We start from the raw sequence: 19,720 nt of genomic DNA, 5'->3' as shown, positions 1-19,720 counted from the left end.
CCACCGCCCCTCCGCCCCCCCCATCCCCGCCGTTGTCATGGCGACGGCCCGCGACGGGCGCAGCCAAGATGGCGTCGCCGCAACCGCCACGGCGGCCCGCGCAGGTGCCCGGGGGGGGGGGGGGGGGGGGGCAACACCGCACGGGCTGGGCCCACGCACCCAGCAGAGCCCTCCACACGGGGTGGGGGTGGGGCGGTGACCCCCCCCGGGTGTCCGGGTAACACCCCACAGGCTGGGGGGACACGGGGGGGCTCCGGGTGACACCCCACAGGCTGGGGGGACACGGGGGGGGCTCCAGGGCCACCCCACAGGTGACACTCCCCCCCCCCCCCCCCCCTCAGGCCACACTCCGGCTGAGCAGTGAGAGGTACCTGCGGGCCCAGCCCACCCTCCGGCCGCTGCTGGGGGGCTTCCTCAGGTGAGACACCCCCCCCCCCCCCCCGGAACAGCACCACAGCACCTCCGTGCGCAGGAAACACAAACACCCATTTTCCAGTGCGGGAGCCACACCAAAACAGCCTCTATTCCTCCCAAACCCTGTGTGCCCCCCCCCCCATCCCCCCTTCCAGGGAGCTGCTGCGCCAGCGGCCGGACGATGTCCTGGAGTTCGCCACCGGTGAGTGGGGGGCACTGAGGGGGCCCCACGGCACGGGGGGGGAACCCACTCACCCCTCTGTGCGCCCCCCACAGCGTACTTCAGCCAGCCGGGGCTGCCGGGCCGGATCCAGGAGGAGCTGAGAGGTGGGCAGCGGGGGTGGGGCACGGGGTCTCACCCTGACAACAGGCAATAAGACCCCCCCCACCCGCTGCTGCCCCTCCCCGCCGGTGCTCGTTGGGGACAGCAGAAGGTGGCAGGGGGCCGGGGAGGCTGCGCTGGAGCATCCCACATCCCAGCCGGCCCCCCCAAGCTCCAAACCACGCCGAGCCGTTTATTCAGTGACAGACCAGGCTCCCCCCACCAAGCTGCACCCCGCTGTCCCCCCGGCACCCACTGGAACCAAAGCGGGGTGCTGGGGGGGTGCCGGGGGGTGGCAGCGGCCCCCCCCACTCAGAGGAACTCCTCCGTATGTGCTGCCAGCTGGGCCTGCTGCTGCGCCAGCCAGTGCTTGTAGCGCTTGGTCTTGGGCCGCAGGAACTTCACCACCGACATCGGCACCCGGACGGTCTCCAACCCATTCACCTGTGGCACAGCACCGGGGGGTCACAGCTGGGGACACCCCCCCCCCACGTCCCCCTCTGCACCGCCCTGGCCACCCCCCCACCCCCCCCCAAGGAGCGGCTGCTGTGCTCCAGCTTGTGGCCGCTCCCGCACGTCTCCCCGCACGCTGTGCCCAACCAGAGCTTCATCCCCAAATCCCGGTGGGACCCCAGCTTGGGAGGCAGGAGGGAAGCCAGAGGGAAGGGGGGGCCCTTGCCCCTTCCCTTCCCCGCCTGCTGCAGGAGTTCAGTGCAGCAGGGGAAGCGGGAGCCTCCGCCAAGGCACCCGGCAGCGGTGACACGGATTCGGAGCTGCGGCAGGCGGCTTCGGAGCCAGCTCTGCTCCCTGGAGGGCCGGGAAGGACAAAAGATGAATGGCGACGGGCGAGGAGATGCTCTCATCTATCTAGGTCGTGGGGATGGGGGGGTGGGTTTTGCTGTTTTTTTCTGGTTTTTTGTTGGGGTTTTTTGTGTGTGGGTTTTTTTTTTTAAATAAAGTCTTTCTGCTCCTCACACCCTGCGCCAGAGAATGGGCACCACCAGTTTGGCTCCGTGTTTCTCTGTCACGGGCACGTGGGCATAGACCGCCGGCGCTGGCTGCCTGTGGGAGGAGGGGACGGGTTGTGTGGGGTGCCGAGAAGGGGAATGGGAGGCACGGGGGGGCACAGAGCTGGGAACACAGAGTTGGGGACCGAAGGGCCACTCGCTCACCGTCACATCGCACCAGTACTCGCCCCACCTGGTGATGGGCTCCTCCGGCAGCTTCAGCGCGTGGGGAGGCACGAAAACCCGCAGCTGAGAAACAAAACAAGGCCCCGGGAGTGAAGGCTGGGGAGCAAGGGCAGCTCGCAGCGAGCTCCCCGGCTCCTGCCAGCGCTGGCCTGGCGTGTGTTGTGGGAGCCACCACAGCCTCATCCCCCGATTTATCATCTTCCTTTCTTAATCCCTTTAAGGTTTTAAACCCTGCGCTGAGCCGCTTGCGGCACGTGCCCCCGCGCCTCAAACCAGCCACGATGCGCCGCTGGCTCTGCAAACCCCAGCAAAATCCCTTCGGGGACATCCCCCACCCCCAGATTTGGGCTCCCACAACCAACTCCTGCAGCTCCGCTCGCACACGGCAGCTCCCAGCACCGACAAAGAGCTCCCAGCCGGTGCAGAGCCAGTTCCAGGCAACGCTGACAAGAACCACTCACGTTTTTGAGGAAGTGGCGAGCCACGATTTCGTTGCTCAGCTCCCACTTGACGTTGTTTTTCATGCCCACCTCGAGGCGGCAGCTCTTGAGGAACTTGATGGTCTGTGAAGGTGGGGAGGAAGGTGTCGGGGAGCAGAGGGGAGAGCACCACGCTCTCAACGCTCCGGCTGGGAAGTCAGTGAGGTCCCGAGGGGCACGGGCAGGTGAGCAGTGGGGTGCCGGGGGTGCAGGGCTGCCCGCATGGGTAGGCAGCTGCCTGCTCGAGCCGCAGTGGGAGGGAGACGGATCCCACCTCTGGCTTTGCACTTTCCAGGACTCACAGATTTCCCTGGAACAACTTCACAGACTCCCTGGAGCCCCTCCGCTCACCTTCTCCCCGCTCTGGGTTTGGAGCATCTCCAGTTTCCCTTCCTGATGCAACTGCAAGGAAAAGAGGATTGAGGAGAACAAATGAAAGGAAAGCTCGGCAACGCTGCGTGCTGGGCAGCCCTGCTGGCATGCTGCCGGGGCAAAGGCGGCTCCACGGAACCCCGGAGGGCTCGCCCATTGTCACAACCCCTGTGGCGTCTGTGAAGAAATTTATTAATGAGCAGGGTGCATCACAGCACTGCGTTTCTAAGGCGATCAGCAGATCTCACCCCACAAAACCACAAACACGTGGGTAGAGGGAGGCACGGACGACCCCAGAGAGCAACCAACCCTCTTAAACCAAAATCCCCACTCCTTCTTTAAGTTCTCCTTGTTTCAAAGCACAGGTGGATGGGCTAAAAGTGCCCCAGCCAAGCTGGGAGCAGCCCCTTCATGCTGACTCACATTCTTCTCCTCCTCAAACATCTTCCTGTTCTCCGGCGACGCATAGACGGCCAGCCCTTGGGGCAGCAGCTTGTTACGACCCAGGAATTTCTTCACACTGACCACGTCTCCCCGCTTCCCCAAACCTGCAAGGAGAGGAGCGAGAGGTGACATTAGTGAGGCGCATGCTGGACAAGTGCCAGCCCCACAGCAGCTTTGAGGCTCCATCTGAAGGAAGTTTAAGAAAAGAAGAGCCAAAACACCACAGAGTTATGGATTCCAGGGCCTTGCAGCCCTAAATCACCCCACAGCCCAAGGGGTGAATCCCTGCTGCTACCATATCGTTGGAAACAGGGCCTAAGGGCGAGAACCCTGCCTCTCCTCTATGCAGACAGGGCAAAACTGGGCAGAAACCAAATAAACTCTTGTGACCGGCACGCGGCTCTGCTGCAGGAAGGCAGACACCCATGAAAAGGAACGTACCCTCCACGGCCTGGGTGAGGATCAGCTCCATCTCCTTCTTGGGCAGGTGCTTGGTGTCCTCCACCAGCCTGTAGATGCGGTGCCGCCGGGGGTGCAGGCGCGGCTGCTGCCCCTCTTTGCTGAGCGGGACCTGCCACCACCGCTCCACCACCACCGTCCCCTGGCCCGGGAGGCAGGGATGAGCCAGGGCCGAGCAGCTCGGGAGCTTCCCGGCCGTGAGCCCGACTCCACGCTGGGCAGGAGCGACCAAGGCGAGGGGAGACTTCCCCCCGCTACCGCAAACTTGGCGGCCACCCCAGCCGTCCCCACCCGGCACCAGAGCCACCCCTCCTGCAGGGACGAGGGGGCTGCCCCCTCCAAAACCTCCCCGGGTAACCCCCCGCCCCCCGCCGCCCCACCGTGTTTTATTAAGCGCTCCCTACACCCATGAATCCTACACCCCCCGCCGTACCCCGCTCCAGACACCCATCGCCCCTGTGCGGCCCCCCTGCTCCTCAGCCCCCCGCTCCCCGCACCGGCACCCCCGCACCCCCCAGACCCCTCGGTACCCCCCCTCCCCTCACCGACGCTCCCGTACTCCCCCAGGGCCCCAAGCGCGTACCCAGGTACCCGGACAGCCCCGGCAGCCACCCGCAGAAGCCCCCAAGGCCCCCGGTGCCCCCCCCCGGCCCTCACCCGGCTGTGGCTGAGGCTCAGGGCCCGGCTCGCCGCCCACACCAGGCGGCCGCAGCCCCCCGCCGCCCCCCGGCCCAACATGGCCGCCCCCGCCGCGCTCCCGGCGGCGCCCGAGGACCCCGCGGCCGAGGACCCCGCGGGGCTGCCCACAGCGCGCCTGCGCCCTGCGCCGGGCTGCCCGCGGCGCGCCGGGCCCCAGCGCGCACCGGAGGCTGCCCCGCGGCGCGGCCGCCCCAGCCCGCCCGGCAGGGAGCCCGGCAGCCCCCCGGCGGGCAGCCCCCCCGCGGGCAGCCCCCCCGGCGGGCGGCCCCGACCCCGCGCCCCGGGCTGCGTACCCAGCACGGGAGCGACCCCGAACCGGTGACTCCCTCCCCCGCGCCGAGCTGGGGTTTTCCCCCGGTCCCAGCGCTCCCCCGGCTGGTCCCAGTTCACTGGCCAGCCCCCACTGCTTCCCCGTGGGAACACAGGGGTAACGCCCCTCGGAGATGGGGGTGTCCCTGGGGAGCATGGCGGGGGTCTCCCAGGAAACCAGGGCACGGAACCGACAGGGAGCTCCAACACCTTCCATTTTATTGAACCGGGACACCAACGTGGTTCCTGCCCCTCGCCACGAAACTGGGCTGGGGCGAAAACAATCCAACTGCAACCAGAGGGAGCCAGCTACCGGGAGCGCGGCCAACCGGGAACTCCCGGAGAGAAGAGATACAACCGGTAGCAGCAGCCGTGCCACGTGTCCACGAGCAGAGACCCCTGTCTTCCCACTCTGCCCTCCCATGGGTCTCTGCCAGGACAATCGTGCTCACCGGTGTCACCGGGAGCTCCTCTCCATCACGCCGCTATTCTCGCCACTGCCGGAGGCACCGTCTGCATGGAGCAGGGGGTCAGTGCCCGGTTTGGGGGACACCATCCCACCCCGGGGAGCCTCACAGCCTCCGGGCAGCGGTGCAGTGCCAGAGGGAACTGACAGCTCCACGCCACGGGGGCCAAAAGGGGTGCGAGACCCCACAGAGGCCCCGGACCAGGTGTTACCAGCGTAACCAGGTGCATTCCCACCCGGCATCTCCTCTGGCACAAGGGGTCCGTGCCCAAGCTTACTGGAAAGGCTGACGCAGGACAGGGTCAGGGGCGTCTCGCCAGGACTTTTCCGGGACTCCGACAGGAGGCTTTCGAGGGAGATGCAGGTGACACTGTCCTGTACCGGGAAGAGCCGGATTAACCGTCCCCAGCGCACCATTCGGGGATCCAGGGCTGGCTCCCTCCAGGGAAGCTGGGTGGGAGAACAAGCCATGCTCTCCGGTCCCGTGTCTGCTCACCGGTGTCTCGGCCGCAGCCTCCTGTGCTGGCTGTGAGGGGATGTCCTCCGCCACCTCTTCCTCCTGGGGACAGGGGACGGCATAGCCCAGCCGCACCAGCTCTGCTCCCACATCCAGGTTCTGCATGGAAACGAGACGGGGCCGGAGAAGCCGGCAGCTCAGGAGAGCCGGACAGGTGGGGAAGCGCCAAGGAGGGGGCCGGGGCACCTCTGAAGGAGGCAGGGAAAGCGACAGAGGCTCACCTCTCCATGGTGGACAGCGTAGAGCCTGACATTCGGCCAGGTGCCGAGCCCAGACTGGACGTAACTGGAAAGCTTTGCCACCACAGGTTTCCACGTGGCACAGTGGGTGAGCCGGTCGAACTCATCCAGGGCTGCGTCTGCCCAGCCATCTCCTGCAGGAGACGGGCCACTGGGTGAGCTGGGTGCCAGCCGTGGGGAAGGGGCACAGCCAAATGCGGACCCCCTCCCCGGACTCACCAGCAGGCATGATCCCAGCCAGGCTGCACTCGATGGCCTGGAAGGGAAGGCTCAGGAAGTCGCTCCTGGCAGGGAGAGAAAACCACAATGATGTCATGCCGCCAGCCCGCCTCAGCTGCAATCCCGGCTCCTCGGGGCTTTCCGCAGCGCTTTACACCACAACCACTTCACAAAACACCAAAGGGCCTCACCGAATTCCTCTGGTGCCACAGCTGTGAGCCCTACCGCAGCCATGCTGCCAGCTTCCCTGGGAAATGTTAAACCACAGCCCCACTGTCCCCCCGAAACCCCCAGCAATAGCCACGCTCACCGCAGGGCTCGCAGCGCCTCACAGGGGGCCTCCCCGTTGTCCCCAAAATCCACATAGTAAAGGTCAAAGTTGCCGTTCTCCAGAATGCCCAGGACGCGGGCCCGGTACCAGTCTCTGCCATCCATGTAGGGAGCAGCCACAATGTCCCCTGCTTGGACAGCCGGGAGCTCTGCCTGGGGAGGGGGGACAGGGCAGGTGACATCCCTGGGATAACGGGAACCCACCGGGGGTGGGGGGAACACGAGGCTGGTGCCCCGTGGGGTCTCACCACACGGTCACTGCTCTGGTAGTACTGCCGCATCTCGGTGGTCAGCTTGTCCAGCTGCAGGCTGCGGTGGCCGATGATCTGGATCCAGAAGTGGTTGGGGTTTTCAGCGGCCGAGACATAAACTTCCAGGTATTCATCAGCGTGGAAGCTGAAGTCAGGGCTGGGAACTAGGGGAGAGGGGTGGTGAGAGCCAGGCAGGGCAGCCGTGGGGGCCCCCAGTCTCCCACAGAGATGGGGAGAATGCGAGACAAGTCGAGAGCAGAAACCAACCCGCAGAGACGCATCTCGGACCATTCACAGGGTAGATGACCCCCGTGAGAGCCCAGGAGGCAGCTAAGCCGGCCTCGGCTCCAGCCACGGAGCAGGGACAGAGGGACCAAGGCCAGGGGACACACCCACAGGCAGCCCGGGGTGAGCCAGTACCATTCAGGTGGTTCCCGACGCCCTGCAGGCTGAGCAAATATGCTCCCCGGCGCAGTTTTCCAGTTGCACCCAGGGGACGACACAAACACTTCTCTTACTCTCAAATTTTGGCACTGCTGCGTCAGGCCCTGCCACCAGCTCCTGCAGCTCCTTGCTCTCATCCTTCAGCTTCTCTGCCTCCTCGAAGGGAGCCTGGCCCAGGAGGGAGGTTTCACCCCAGGACAAGCCCTCATCCTCTTCCATGTGCTCTGGCACCCTGGGTGGGAGCAGCTCCTGCTCCCGCCGGATGCCCAGGGGCTGCTTGCGCTGGCACCGCATCACTGTCGACTGTGCCAGCTCCTTGTGGAAAGCATTGTCTTCCATCAGCTTCTCCATGATGAGTTTCTTGCGGGGAAAGAGAAGAGCATTGGGCTCGGGGGCCGAGCCATCCCCCAGTCCCTGTGCCTCCCGCTCACCTTGGCGGCTGCCACCTCCTTCCGCGTCCCCAAGAGCTGGATGACCCTGACTGGGGCCAGGCCGGTGTCGGCCTCACGTTCACAGAGCACCTTGGCACCCGATCTGTGGCAGATGCCCCGCACAGTCTCACCACCCCGGCCTGTGGGAGACAGAGCCCCGGGAAACTGAGGCAGAGCAGACTCAGAGCAGGAGCCAGCCTCCATCCCAGAACCAGAGCAGCTTTCCTGCCCCGACACACTCGCACCATTGGGCCTTTGGACAGCAATTTGCCACCGCAGGCACTGACCGGGTAAATCTGTGACACCACCCACCACCCCTGCCTCCCCAGGGTGGGCAGAGGTACCGATAATCCTGCCAACGGCTCTCTGGGGCACGCAGAGCTGCTCCGACACCGGGGTGCTCTCTGCCACGATCTGGTGGATGGCGGCTTTTGCCTGGCAGACTTGGCTGGGGGAGCCCGAGATCAGCAGCGCCGTCTCCTCATTCTCATCCTCTCCCTCCACATCGATGTAAGCCCCTGTCTCTTGGCTCAGCTGCGGGAACAGGGCAGGGGGACAGCTCCCAGCTGCCACTTACTGGGGCTCCCAGTAAACTCGGCCTTTCCCCATCATCCCCACAAGCCAGGTGGCCTCTGGCATCACTCACCTTTTTGATGGTGGCTCCCTTCCGGCCGATGATGGATTTCACAGCCGCCCGGGGGACTCGCATCTCGATTTCCAGCTGCTCATCTCCCACGAAGACCAGCCGCTCCTCTGAGGGAAAGCAGCGGAGCGATGGCAGTGGCCCCCCGCAGCCCCAGCCACCCGCGCAGGGCGAGCGAAACCCTCGGGGGGCTACATACAGCACAAGGGGAATTCAAAGTGGATAAAGCTACTCCAACAGCCTCTCCGGCCCCAGGGAAGGGGCCCACAGCAGCTCTGAAAATCCCAGGGGTGTTCCCGAGCGCCTGGGGAAGGCGAGGGGAGGGTGGGTGCGTGGGAGGCGGCTGAACACTCAAGCCCACGCGTGAGGAGGCGCGAAGGGCACGGGGGCTGCAGTACCCACCACGGCTCTCCCGGTACCGGCGGTACAGGATGTAGAGGACGGTGGCACCGGCCGGGACCCCCAGGACCACCGCAACCTTCTGCAGGGTCGTCAGGTGGCTCCAGTAGCCCCGCTCCGCCGCCATCTTCCCCGCGGCCTGAGGACGGAGAGGTTTCACCGGGAGCCTCCCCCCACCAGGCCCCTGCGTGAGGGGGGGGGGGGGGGGGGGGGGGGGCAGGCCGCGGCCCCCCAGCCCCGAGGCACCCTCCGCCGCCTCAGCCCGGCTCCCAGCCGCCGCAGGAGGCTCGGCCAGCCGCCGAGCAGGCGCCCAGGCTCAGCCCCGGCCCCGCCGGAACAGGCCACGGCTCCCGGCGCCCCGGGACAGGAGCCGCGGCGGCGGGTGGGCGCTGACCCCCGCGGTCGCACCGCCTACCCGGGGCAGCCTCAAGCTACCTGGGAAGCCCGGTCGCAGCGGCGCAGCCCCCGGGCCCCAGCGCCCGGCGGGTCCGGCTCTCGGTGTCGGTCTCGGTGCCGCCCCGGTTCCCCCCAGCCCCGCCGCCCCCCGCGCCCAGCGCCGCCGGCCCCGCCCCTCCCGCCGCGCTCCAATCGTAGCGCCGCCCCTCCCCGCCCTACCAATCACCACCCGCGGGCGGTGGCCAATCGCCGGGCTGCCTCCCACGGGAGGGGGCGGGAGGAGAGGGGTGAGGGGGCGGGGCATAGCTCCGGCCTGGGAATAAAGAGACTAATCCGCGCCGCGCGGCGGGCGGCTGCAGCCAGTCAGCGAGCGGCGGAGGGGCTCGAGCCTGCCCCGAGCGGTGAGTGACGGGCGGGGGGGCTCCGCCCCGCCGCACAATGCCCCGCGTGGGCCCGGAATCCCCGGGACACCCGGCACGAAGCCCACGGACGCGCCGTCCCCAGCAATGCCTTTATTCGCCTCGGTACAGCCGTCCCGCCGCTCGCCCCCGCCGCCCCACCGTCGCGCGGCGCACGCGTGGCTGCCTGGGCCGCGGGGGGGGCTGGGGCTGGGGGCGGGGCCCCGGGCTGGGGTGGTGGGCGCCCCCGCGTGACGGGGCACCCACGGGGGATGGCGTGTCACCGTGCAATGAAGGCCACTGGGTAACAGATCCTCCTAGGGGGACAGAGCCGGGTGACGGAGCATCACTGGATGATGGGGTGCCACCGGGTGATGGATCCTCCATGGGTGACGGAGCATCACCAGGTGACTAGATCTTGCCAGGTGACAGACCATCACTGGGTGTTGGGGTGTCACCGGGTGATGGATCCCCACGGGTGCCGGGGCCCCTCGGGGTGCGGGTGCCGGCCCGGCCGCGGCAGCACCCCGGTGCGGGGGTCCCAGGCAGGGGCTCAGCGGGCAGCACCGGGGGTCTCGGCCTCGCCAGCGAAGAGCTCGCGGTAGAGCGGCGGGAAGGCGACGTGCAGCGCGGTGGGGCACAGGCGGCGGAAGGCCTGGAGCTGCTCCACGTGCTGCGAGCACAGCGCCCGCAGGCGCCCGGCCGGCGGCAGCTGCGCGGGGACACGGGCCGTCACACGCCTGCTGCGCGATGCCACGTGCTGCACACGTGGGGGGCCGCGCGCGAGGCACCCACCCACCCTGTCCCCCGCTGTGCCCCCCACCCCCACCCCCCGCCGCGCCCCCCGTGCCGCACCCTGGCCAGCAGCCCCTCGCGGCGTGTGCGGCGCAGCAGCAGGCGGAAGGCGACGTCCAGGCGTCCCTGCAGCCGCGCCACCTTCGCCGGCTCCTGCAGCCACGGGCGGCCTGGGGACAGGGACGGGGGGGGTGACGTGGGGACGGGGGAGATGGGGGTGGCATGGGGACGGGGCTGGGCTGGGCTTGGGGACAGGGGTAGCACTGGCATGGGGACAGGGATGGGGAAGCAACAGGACAGGGACGGAATATAACGAAGACAGGGATGGGATGGAGATGGGGACGGGGACAGGGATGGGATGGGATTGTCATGGGGACAGGGATGGCGGTGGACAAGGATGGGGACAGGAATGGGGACAGAGGCAGGACTGGGATGGGATGTGGACAGGGATGGGGGGGCATCGGCGCGGGGACAGGGATGGGGATGGACAAGGATGGAGACAGACAGGACAGGGATGGGGTGGGATTGGCCTGGGGGCAGGGTGGGGACCACACCGGGACAGGGACAGGAACAGGGCAGGAGAGGCTCAGGGTGGGGACACCACGGGGACAGGGTGGGGGACAGCAGAGGCCAGCTCAGGACACCCCAGCACCCATTTTAGGACGAAACGCCAGGGGTTTGGGCAGACCCTCGCTGGGGGTGGGGGGGGCGGGGGGCTCACTGGCGTTGATGAGGACGAGGGCGCTGAAGAAGGCCACCTCGCTCTCCGAGACGTGCAGAGCACAGAGGCTCTGGGCGAAATCGAAGATGGAGCCGATGAGCTCGTGGCAGCCTGGGGGGAGTCCTCGTCACCACGTGTCCCCCCTGCGCCCCCCGTGTGTCCCCCCCCGTCCCCAGCCCTACCCAGGGATCGGAAGAGCTCGGTGCTGGCGTACTTGCCCTCGAAGAAGACAGTCCGGTTGTCGGAGTTGAAGGCTCGGCACATGCGCACCAGCACCACCTCCATGGCACCTGCCACCGCCCGGCAGCGGGACGGGGACGGTGGCACCGGGGACGTAGGGGCCCACGGTGCCACTGCTGTAGGTTGGGTCGGTGCCCCCGCAGCACCAGCCCCGGGGTTTGTCACCTCCCCGGTGGGGTTGGGGTGGCCCTTGGGGACTGTCATCTCCCAGGTGGGACCCGTGGGACTGTCACCTCCCTGATGGGACCAGAGCGTCCCATGGCCTGGATACACCGGGGCTGGGGAGACGGGGCAGCAGGGACTGTGGGGCTGGGGACGTGGTGGCCCTGGGGCTGGGGACAAGGGGACACAGTGGACCCAGGGCTGGGAACAGGGGACAAGATGAGCCGAAGTCTGGGGACAGGGGGACATGGTGGCCCCAGGGCTGAGGACAAGGGGACATGGTGGCCCTGGGGAGGAGGACAAAGGAATGAGAGGAGCCCAGGGCAGAGGACAAGGGGGGCATGGTGGCCCTGCGGCTGGGGACAGGGGACGTGGTGGCCCCGTACCCGCTTTGAGGAGGACGATCTGGTCGTTCTGGCAGAGGTCCATGAAGCCACGCAGGCGTTTGGCGAACTCCACCACGTACTGGATGGCCTCGGTGATGCGCCCGGCACAGCACTGCCACATCTCCTCCATCGACTGTGGGACCGGCCGTCACCCCCGCCACCCCCAGAAGGTCCCCATGGCTCCGCATCGGAACCCCCAGCATTGTTGGGGTGCCCTGGGGACACCCCTGTCCTCTCCCCGGTGGCCTCACCTTCTTCTGGTAGGCCCAGACCTCCTCACGGGAGAAGGTGTCCCAGCGCCGGAGCTGCAGGTCCTCGGCACGGAGCTGGCACGTCTCCCGGTATGACTTGAGGACATTCTGGGTGAGGTGCTCTGCAGGGGACAGGGGCTTGGGGATGGGGCAGGCAACCCCTCCCGCATCCCCCATGGGCAAGGTCCCACCGCCATCCAGCACCCATGGGCGATGGAGCCAGGTCCCACCACTGAGCACCCGTGGGTGACAGACCCAGACCCCACACATGGCACCCAGTGACTCACCGATCTCCAGGCCGGAGGATGTGGGTGACTCCAGGAGGCTGCTGACATCGGGGTGGGGGTAGAAGTCAGGGTCGTCCCCGTCCCTGTCCCCCTCCCCATCCCTGTCCTTGTCCGGGCTCTGCTCGGTCCCCTCTGGCCGCCCCAGCTCTGCCTCCACCATGGGACCAGCCCGGCCATCCGTGGCACCGTGACGGGTGCCGGGGCACCCTGGGGTGCCGGCAGGGGTCAGCGGGTGGCCCCGGCGCCCCATCACCTCTGGGGGGCTGGCAGCCGCCCCCTCAGCCGCCCGCTCCTGCTGCCGCTGCTCCAGCTGCTGCTGAACCTCGGCGTGCAGCCGCTCCCGCTGCTTCTTGGACATGCGGCCGAACTTGACGGCTGCGGGGCGAGACGGCGGGACACACGTGCCACACACATGCCACACGTGCTAGCACCAGTCCGGCTCCCCACCACCCACATAGCTGCGGCCATGGGGCTTTCTGCCCCCTGAGCCCACCGCGGCAGCCCCCCACAGCCCCTCCCGGGGACACCGTGGCCCCCCGAGACCCCCCCCCTGCTCCCTGTGTGTCCCCTGGCGTGGCAGCCACAGCCCCCACGGGTGGGAGCGGGGCTGTGCTGGGGTGCACCCTGTGTGGGGAGGGGGCTGCGGGCGGTGGGCACCCACCGTCGCGGGACATGCCGAGGCGCAGGCACTTCTGCAGGCGGCAGTGCTGGCAGCGGTTGCGGCTGGCCCGGTCGATGGGGCAGTTCTGCTGGCGGCTGCAAGCGTAGCTCAGGCTGCTCTGCTGGCTGCGCCGGAAAAATCCCTGCGCTGGGGGTCACCGCCATGCCGGCGCTCCCTGGCACTCACCGGAACCCCCCAGCACCCCCCGGTGCTCCCTGGCACCCACCCGAACCCACCGGCACCCCTTGGTACCCACCAGCACCCACCAGTGCCCACGAGCACCCCTTGGTACCCACCGGCACCCACCAGCACCCATCAGCACCCCCTGGCGCTCCCCAGCACCCACCAGTGTCCCCCCCAGCACCCACCAGTGCCCCCCTGGCGCTCCCCAGCACCCATCGGCACCCACTGGACCCCCTGTGCTGCCGCCCACCTTGCAGCCCTCGCAGGTGATGACGCCGTAGTGGATCCCCGAGGATTTGTCCCCGCAGATCTTGCAGGGGATCACCTCGATGTGGGCTGCGGGGGGAGGGGCGGCTTGGGCACCCACCTGGGGTTCAGTGGGGGCTCACAGTCCCCACTGGGCTCCCACTTCACCCCATGAGCCCCGCGGGACGGCGTGTGCCACCCACACTCTCACCAGGACCCCACGAGCTCCTGTGTCCCCTGCAGGCACCGGTGTCCCCCATGGACCCACACGTCACCCAGGGGCTCGTGTGCCCCCAGGGGCTCACCCGGTCCCTATGGATTTACATGTCCCTCGTGGGCCCCCGTGGCACCCCATGGGCTCCAACGTCCCCACAGGGCTGGGTGCCCCCCAGGAGCCGTGGGTGCCCCCCGGGTGTCCCCCCGTAGCCGCCGCGTGGGTTGGGCCCCACCAGGCACCGGGGCTGCCGAAACCACAGCGGCAGCGAGCACCGGCAAAGCCACAACTGGGACACGGCCCCACCTTGCAGGAAGGCGCCCGCTGCACCGGCACAGCCCAGCATGGCACCGGCATGGCCCTGGCATGACACCGGTGCAGACCAGCATGGCACCAGCACAGCCCGGCACGGCACCGGCATGGCTCTGGCATGACACCAGTGCAGCCCAGCATGGGACTGGTGCAGCCTGACTCAGCACCAGTACAGCCCAGCACAGCACTGGCACAGCCCGGCATGGCACCAGCATGGCCCTGGCATAACACCAGTGCAGCCCAGCACAGCACCCGCGTGGCCCTGGCATGACACCAGTGCAGCCCAGCACAGCACTGGTGCAGCACAGCATGGCACTGGTGCAGCCTGGCACAGCACCAGTACAGTTCAGCATGGCACTGGTGCAGCCCAGCTTGGCACCGGCGTGGTCCTGGCATGACACCAGTACAGCCTGACATGGCATCGGTACAGCCCGGCATGGCACCAGTACAGCCCGGCATGGCACCAGCACAGCACTGCTGCACCCTGGGTGGGCCAGGGACCGTGGGGTGCAGTCACAGGGATGGGAGCACCAGAGCGGTGAGAGTGGGGGACGCCAGGGGTGGGGAATGGCTGAGCACAGGGGGACACCAGAGCCAGGGGGAGACACCGGAGCTGGGGGGACACCGGAGCTGGGGGGACACCGGAGCTGGGGGGACACCAGAGCAGGGGGATGGTGTGGGGGGGACACTACAGCCAGGGTGACCCCAGCCCCGGAGCTGCCCCACAGCCCCCCAGAGACACCTCCCACCCCCCCACTTGTCACCCCCCACCCTGTGCACACACATGCACATCCGTGCACTGTTCCATGTGCTTGTGCACACTCAGATGCACCTGAGCCAGCTCCTGCCTGCTTGGAAGCGCTTGCACACTCACACCCATGTGTGGGCACGCTTGTGCACATGCGCATGTGGTCATTCAAGCACAGGGATGCCTGGGGGGCTGGTTGCACACTTGGGCATGCTTGGGCACGTGTGGGTACACGCACACACACCCAGCCGCACATTTGGGCACACCTGCCTGTGCTTGTGCACATTTGCAAAGTGTTGTGCAAAGCTGTGAACGCTCGTGCTTGCCCATGCTTGCGCACATTCACACCTTCTTGCACACGGTCACAATCGCTAGTGCACACCCTTGTGAGCTTGCACACGCTAGTGCACACCTGCGCCTGCTCACGCACGCTCAAGGGTCTCGCACGAGCTGGTGCATGTCTGCCTGAGCTCCCGCGTGGCCTCGCACCCTCGCCCGCCTGCCCACAGCTGCTGCATCAATTGTGCACACGCGTGCACACGCGTGCCCACGCCCGCACACCTCTTCCTCCCGGGGCCAAATTCGCTTTGTCGGCTTTTTCCACCCGCCCCAGTTGTGGGGCCCGGCGGCCGCCCGCGCATCCGGTGGCCGGGCACCGGGGACCCCCGCAGTGGCGGCCGGGGGGGGGGGGGGGGGGGCCGGGAATTCGGCGCTTTGAGTCACCCCCGGCCCCGGCACCCACATTAGTCAACGGTGCCGCCGCCGGCGGCTGCCAGGAAGCGCCGGTTTCGGTGCTGGTGCTGCTCCTGCCGGGAACCGGTGGCAAGAGGTCGCCGAGGTCTTGCCTGGCCCCACGCCTCCCCGCCGGCACCCGCCGCTCCCACGGCACCGGCACCCGCCAGCACCACCAGCGCTATGGGTACCCACCAGTACCTGTCATCTCCACCAACATCCACCAGCACCCACCAGCACCAGGAGCACCCACCAGCACTCATCATCCCCACCAGCAGCCCACTAGCACCCAGCAGCACCCAGCAGCACCCGTCATCCCCACTAGCACCCAGCAGCACCCATCATCCCCACCAGCACCCCACTAGCACCCACCGGCACCCATCATCCCCACTAGCACCCACCAGCACCCATCATCCCCATCAGCACTCACCAGCACCAAGAGCACCCACCAGCACCCACCTGCCCCACAAGCCCCAGGGACACCCACTGATACCCATCATGCCCACCAGCACCCATCATGCCCACCAGCATCCCTCAGCACCCACCAGCATCCCTCAGCAAGCACCAGCTCCACCAGTACCCACCAGCACCCATCATTCCCATCAGCACCCAGCATCTCCACCAGCATCCCTCAGCACCCACCAGCATCCCTCAGCGCACACCAGCTCCACCAGTACCCACCAGCACCCATCATTCCCATCAGCACCCATCATCTCCACCAGCATCCCTCAGCACCCACCAGCATCCCTCAGCACACACCAGCTCCACCAGTACCCACCAGCACCCATCATCTCCACCAGCATCCCTCAGCAAGCACCAGCTGCACCAGCGCCCACCAGTAGCCGCCAGCCCCACAGGGACCTGGAGGCACCCACCAGCCCCCCCAGCACCCCACAGGGACCCACCAGCCCCAGGGCACCCATGGGCCCCCACCAGCCCCATGGGCACCAGCCCCGGGGACACCCACTGGCACCCTCAGCCCCCCCCGAACCCACAGGGATCTCCTGGCACCCATCGGCACCCACCGTCCCCAGGGTGGGGGCACAGCCCGGCACTCCCAACCCTCCTGGCACAGTGTCATGGCAAAACATGCCACGCCATGGGCTGACACGTCACGGCACAGGCCAACATGCCATGACGGAGAGGGGAAGGAGGGGACCCCAGCCACAGCACCCAAGGGTGCTGGCACCCCTGTCTCCGTTTCCCCAGTGCCAAAGTGGGGGGGTTGCGGGGAAGGGGGAGGGGGCGGCACTGGAGTGGGGCCACCTGTGTGTCCCTGTCTGTGTCCCCGTCTGTGTCCCCATCAGTGTCACCTGCGCCAGCCCTGCGCAGCTGCCAGCCCCCACCACATCTGAGCGCCAGCACCCAGCCCGCAGGTGCGCGGGGGCACCCATGGGTGCTGGGGGGCACCCGCACCCCCTGCCACGGGCGCTTGCAGCCACAGGTGCAGGCACGGGGGTGGGAAACGGGGCTGCCCAGCACTGCGGCACTGCCGAGACACACAGCAACATGCAATGACATGTATGCATGCCCTGCAACATGCGGGCACATCACACTGCAAGCACAGCCACCTGGAGCCGTGTACAACACCTGCACATGCTGCACCACCCTGTGACATGGGCACACACACCATAACATGTGTGCATGTGCTGCTACAGACCATAACACACATATACATGCAGCAACATGCTGTAACATGTGTGCATACATAGCAACCCACCGTGACATGCATGCACAGACCCCGTAGATTGTGCAGATGCAGTTACAGAGCCGTCATTACACATGTACCCCAAAACATGCCTGCACACACCACAACATGTGTGGCTGTGCTGGAACATGTGCCAACACACCTGTGTGAGCTGTACAACATGTGTGATGCACCATGCTGACACACGCAGCCCCTGTGCCCCAGCAGCTCCCAGTGCTCTCTCTCTCTCTCACACACACACACGTGTGGGCACTCTCGTGTGCAGTCACACACGTGTCCACATACCTGTGTGTGCTCTCACGGGTGTGCACAGGTACAGTTGCACACGCGCCTGCCTGCACCCTGCCTTGGCACCCACACACATGCACACACACGGACCAACATGCTCACACACACATGCACATGCACCCAGCCATGCCCACACATGTGCACACACACATGCACACCTGTGTGCTCCCACACCTTTACACATCCACCTGCTTGCATGTGCACCCGGGCCCACACACACAGCCCTGTCCCCCCACATCCTCGCACACACACATGCACCCCCTGCTTGCACACACGCATGGATCCTCCTGAGCACCCCTGCCCTTGCACACACACTCCTGCCTGCTCCCCCTGCTTGCACGCCTGCTCCACACACCACCTCACCCTTGCACATGCACACACACTCCTACAGGCTCCTACACGCCTGCACGCACATGCGTCTGCTCTCACGAGCTTCCACTGACTGCACATGCACACTCGTGTGCTCCCATGGCCTTGCACACACGGGTGCACACCCCAGCGCACTCCCATGACCTTGCACACACGTGTGCACACCCCAGCACACTTCCTTGGCCTTGCACACACGCATGCACACCCCAGCATGTTCCCAGCTGCACGCATACCCACTCCCACGTGTGCACACATCTGCTCTCACATGCTCTTACACTCTTGCACGCTCCCACACGTGTGTGCATAGCACACGGGCACTCCCGCCAGCTCCCACCCTTGCACACACGTGCCCCCTCCCACCCTCTGCCACGCGCAGCCCCCACTGCCCTGGCCATCCCAGGCAGCCCCCCGCCAGCTCCCCCCCTTGCACACGTACGTGCCCCCCATGAGCCCCCGTGCCGGGCCCTACCTCGCATGGCGGCGGCGGCGGCGCGGGTGGCGCGGGCGAGCGTTATAAGGGCGCCTGGGCCCCCCCGGCATCCTGCCCCCCCCCCCCGGCATCCTGCCCCCCCGGCCCCACGCACTGGAAATTTCCAACTTTCCACGGTGCAGCTGGGGGGGAAACTGAGGCACGGAGGGGTAGCGCAAGGAGTGGGGTGCCCAGGGGTGCCCCCCCCGACCCCCTGACCCTGGTGAGGCGCAGTGGGGGTCTGGGCGGGCACTGTCACCCTCGTCCCCAACCCCCAAGGTGGCTCCAGTACCCCCAGGCCCTGCAGGACCCTGACATTCCCAGCTGTGGGGTGCAGCCATGGGACCCCGACGTGCCCGGGCGTGGGGTGCTGCTGTGGGACCCCCCAGCACCCTGATGTGCCCACCTTTGGGCACAGCTGTGGGACCCCCCAGCACCCTGGTGTGCCCACCTTTGGGGCGCAGCAGTGTCACACCGACACGTCCACCTCTGAGTGCAGCCGTGGGACCCCGTGGGACCCCAGTGTGCCCACCTTTGGGCACAACCGCAGGACCCCGAGGTGCCCGGGTGTGGGGCACAGCCGTGGTCCCCCCGCCCCAGGTGCCATTGGGGGTTTGGGCGCTGCCAGGCCAGGGGCAAACCTGAGCCGCCCGCTGTGGCCACTCGGGTGCAGGGGTCCCCGGGTCCCCCTGCCCGGCCCCGCGCCCCCAGTGTCCCTTGTGACCCCCCCCGTGTCCAGTGTGTCCCGTCCCCCCCCCCAGTGTCCCTTGCCCCCGGCCCCCAGCTGCCCCCAAGGGGGCGCCCGGCCCCACCCCGGCCCCGCTGTTGTAATGATGTGACACCCGGTCACTGCGGTCACAGGTGACATCACACCCACTCTCGGGGGGGGGCGGGGGGTGTCAGTGATGATGTCACACCTGGTCGCTGCTGCTGAGCAGTGATGTCACACGCTGTCACCGGCCCTGGCGGTGATGTCACACCTTGTCAGTGCCGCCAGGCTGGAAGCCAGCAGTGACATCACCCCCGGCAGTGACGTCACCCCAGCAGTGACGTCACCCCAACCGTGACTCCCCTTCCAACAGTGACGTCATCACAGCAGTGACGTCACTCCCCGCAGTGATGTCACTCCCAGCCGAGGGTGGGACAGTGACATCACTCCTGGCGCCCCCACCCTGGGACCCCAGCAGGGTCAAGGACAGGGGGGCCAGAGGTCAGTCCGCTCCCGACGCCCGGCCCAGGAGCGCCCCCCGACCCCCACAACCCCCGCCCCCCGCTGCCGCGAGGCCCGGGCGCCGCCAGGGGGCAGTGCGGCCACCGCGGCCGCTCTCACGTCACCGCCGGGGCGGGGCCTCCGCGGACCCCTATGGACCCCCTACAGCCCCGACGGACCCCCTACAGCCATGCGGACCCCCGCCCCGTGCGGCCCTATACAGCCCCGCCGGCCACCCCCGCGAGTCGATGCTACCCCCTATAGCCCCTACACACCCATAGGCAGCTTCACACACCCCTACACAGCCCCTATGG

General features: G+C 67.6%; 4 protein-coding genes across 11 annotated transcripts; 1 reads left to right on the top strand and 3 right to left on the bottom strand.

Annotated features, from left to right (window-relative positions):
• Positions 1–53: 53 nt before the first annotated feature.
• Positions 54–738, top strand: RIIAD1 (regulatory subunit of type II PKA R-subunit domain containing 1; the record flags this gene model as incomplete). Its single annotated transcript, XM_080368130.1, has 3 exons — positions 54–104; positions 342–418; positions 570–738. The coding sequence occupies exons 1-3, from the start codon at positions 69–71 to the stop codon at positions 736–738; spliced, it is 282 nt and encodes a 93-aa protein (XP_080224256.1). The 5' UTR covers positions 54–68.
• MRPL9 (mitochondrial ribosomal protein L9) lies at positions 500–4,497 on the bottom strand. Its single transcript, XM_080368133.1, has 7 exons — positions 4,341–4,497; positions 3,666–3,825; positions 3,204–3,328; positions 2,760–2,810; positions 2,391–2,492; positions 1,909–1,992; positions 500–1,180 (listed from the first exon to the last, which is right to left on the bottom strand). The coding sequence occupies exons 1-7, from the start codon at positions 4,419–4,421 to the stop codon at positions 1,049–1,051; spliced, it is 735 nt and encodes a 244-aa protein (XP_080224259.1). The 5' UTR covers positions 4,422–4,497; the 3' UTR covers positions 500–1,048.
• A 396-nt stretch (positions 4,498–4,893) lies between these two features.
• On the bottom strand, positions 4,894–9,403 carry TDRKH (tudor and KH domain containing). The gene is made up of 13 exons (XM_080368076.1): positions 9,066–9,403; positions 8,634–8,769; positions 8,235–8,341; positions 7,933–8,122; positions 7,589–7,728; positions 7,232–7,517; positions 6,711–6,877; positions 6,443–6,615; positions 6,133–6,197; positions 5,896–6,047; positions 5,654–5,773; positions 5,436–5,532; positions 4,894–5,204 (listed from the first exon to the last, which is right to left on the bottom strand). Exons 2-13 carry the CDS (start codon positions 8,755–8,757, stop codon positions 5,149–5,151), a joined length of 1,677 nt encoding a protein of 558 aa, XP_080224202.1. The 5' UTR covers positions 8,758–8,769; positions 9,066–9,403; the 3' UTR covers positions 4,894–5,148.
• Positions 9,404–9,525: 122 nt separating this feature from the next.
• On the bottom strand, positions 9,526–19,198 carry RORC (RAR related orphan receptor C). 8 transcript variants are annotated; one of them, XM_080368064.1, is made up of 10 exons: positions 18,197–19,198; positions 13,361–13,446; positions 12,928–13,074; positions 12,267–12,641; positions 11,980–12,101; positions 11,729–11,861; positions 11,123–11,293; positions 10,941–11,051; positions 10,280–10,389; positions 9,526–10,136 (listed from the first exon to the last, which is right to left on the bottom strand). In XM_080368064.1, exons 1-10 carry the CDS (start codon positions 18,535–18,537, stop codon positions 9,978–9,980), a joined length of 1,755 nt encoding a protein of 584 aa, XP_080224190.1. In that variant the 5' UTR covers positions 18,538–19,198; the 3' UTR covers positions 9,526–9,977. The 8 variants fall into 8 exon arrangements, with proteins under 8 accessions (XP_080224190.1, XP_080224191.1, XP_080224193.1 ...); XM_080368065.1 differs by having other exon boundaries at positions 11,123–11,230; positions 18,197–19,195; XM_080368067.1 differs by lacking the exon at positions 18,197–19,198 and adding an exon at positions 13,568–14,960 and having other exon boundaries at positions 11,123–11,230; positions 12,928–13,069.
• Between the last annotated feature and the right edge of the window lie 522 nt (positions 19,199–19,720).

The sequence above is a fragment of the Falco punctatus genome, assembly GCF_963210335.1.
Source record: "Falco punctatus genome assembly, chromosome: 18".
In the NCBI taxonomy this organism is placed as follows: domain Eukaryota; kingdom Metazoa; phylum Chordata; class Aves; order Falconiformes; family Falconidae; genus Falco; species Falco punctatus.
The sequence above is the reverse complement of the archived record's forward strand: the minus strand, read 5'-3'. Positions and strand labels throughout refer to the sequence as shown.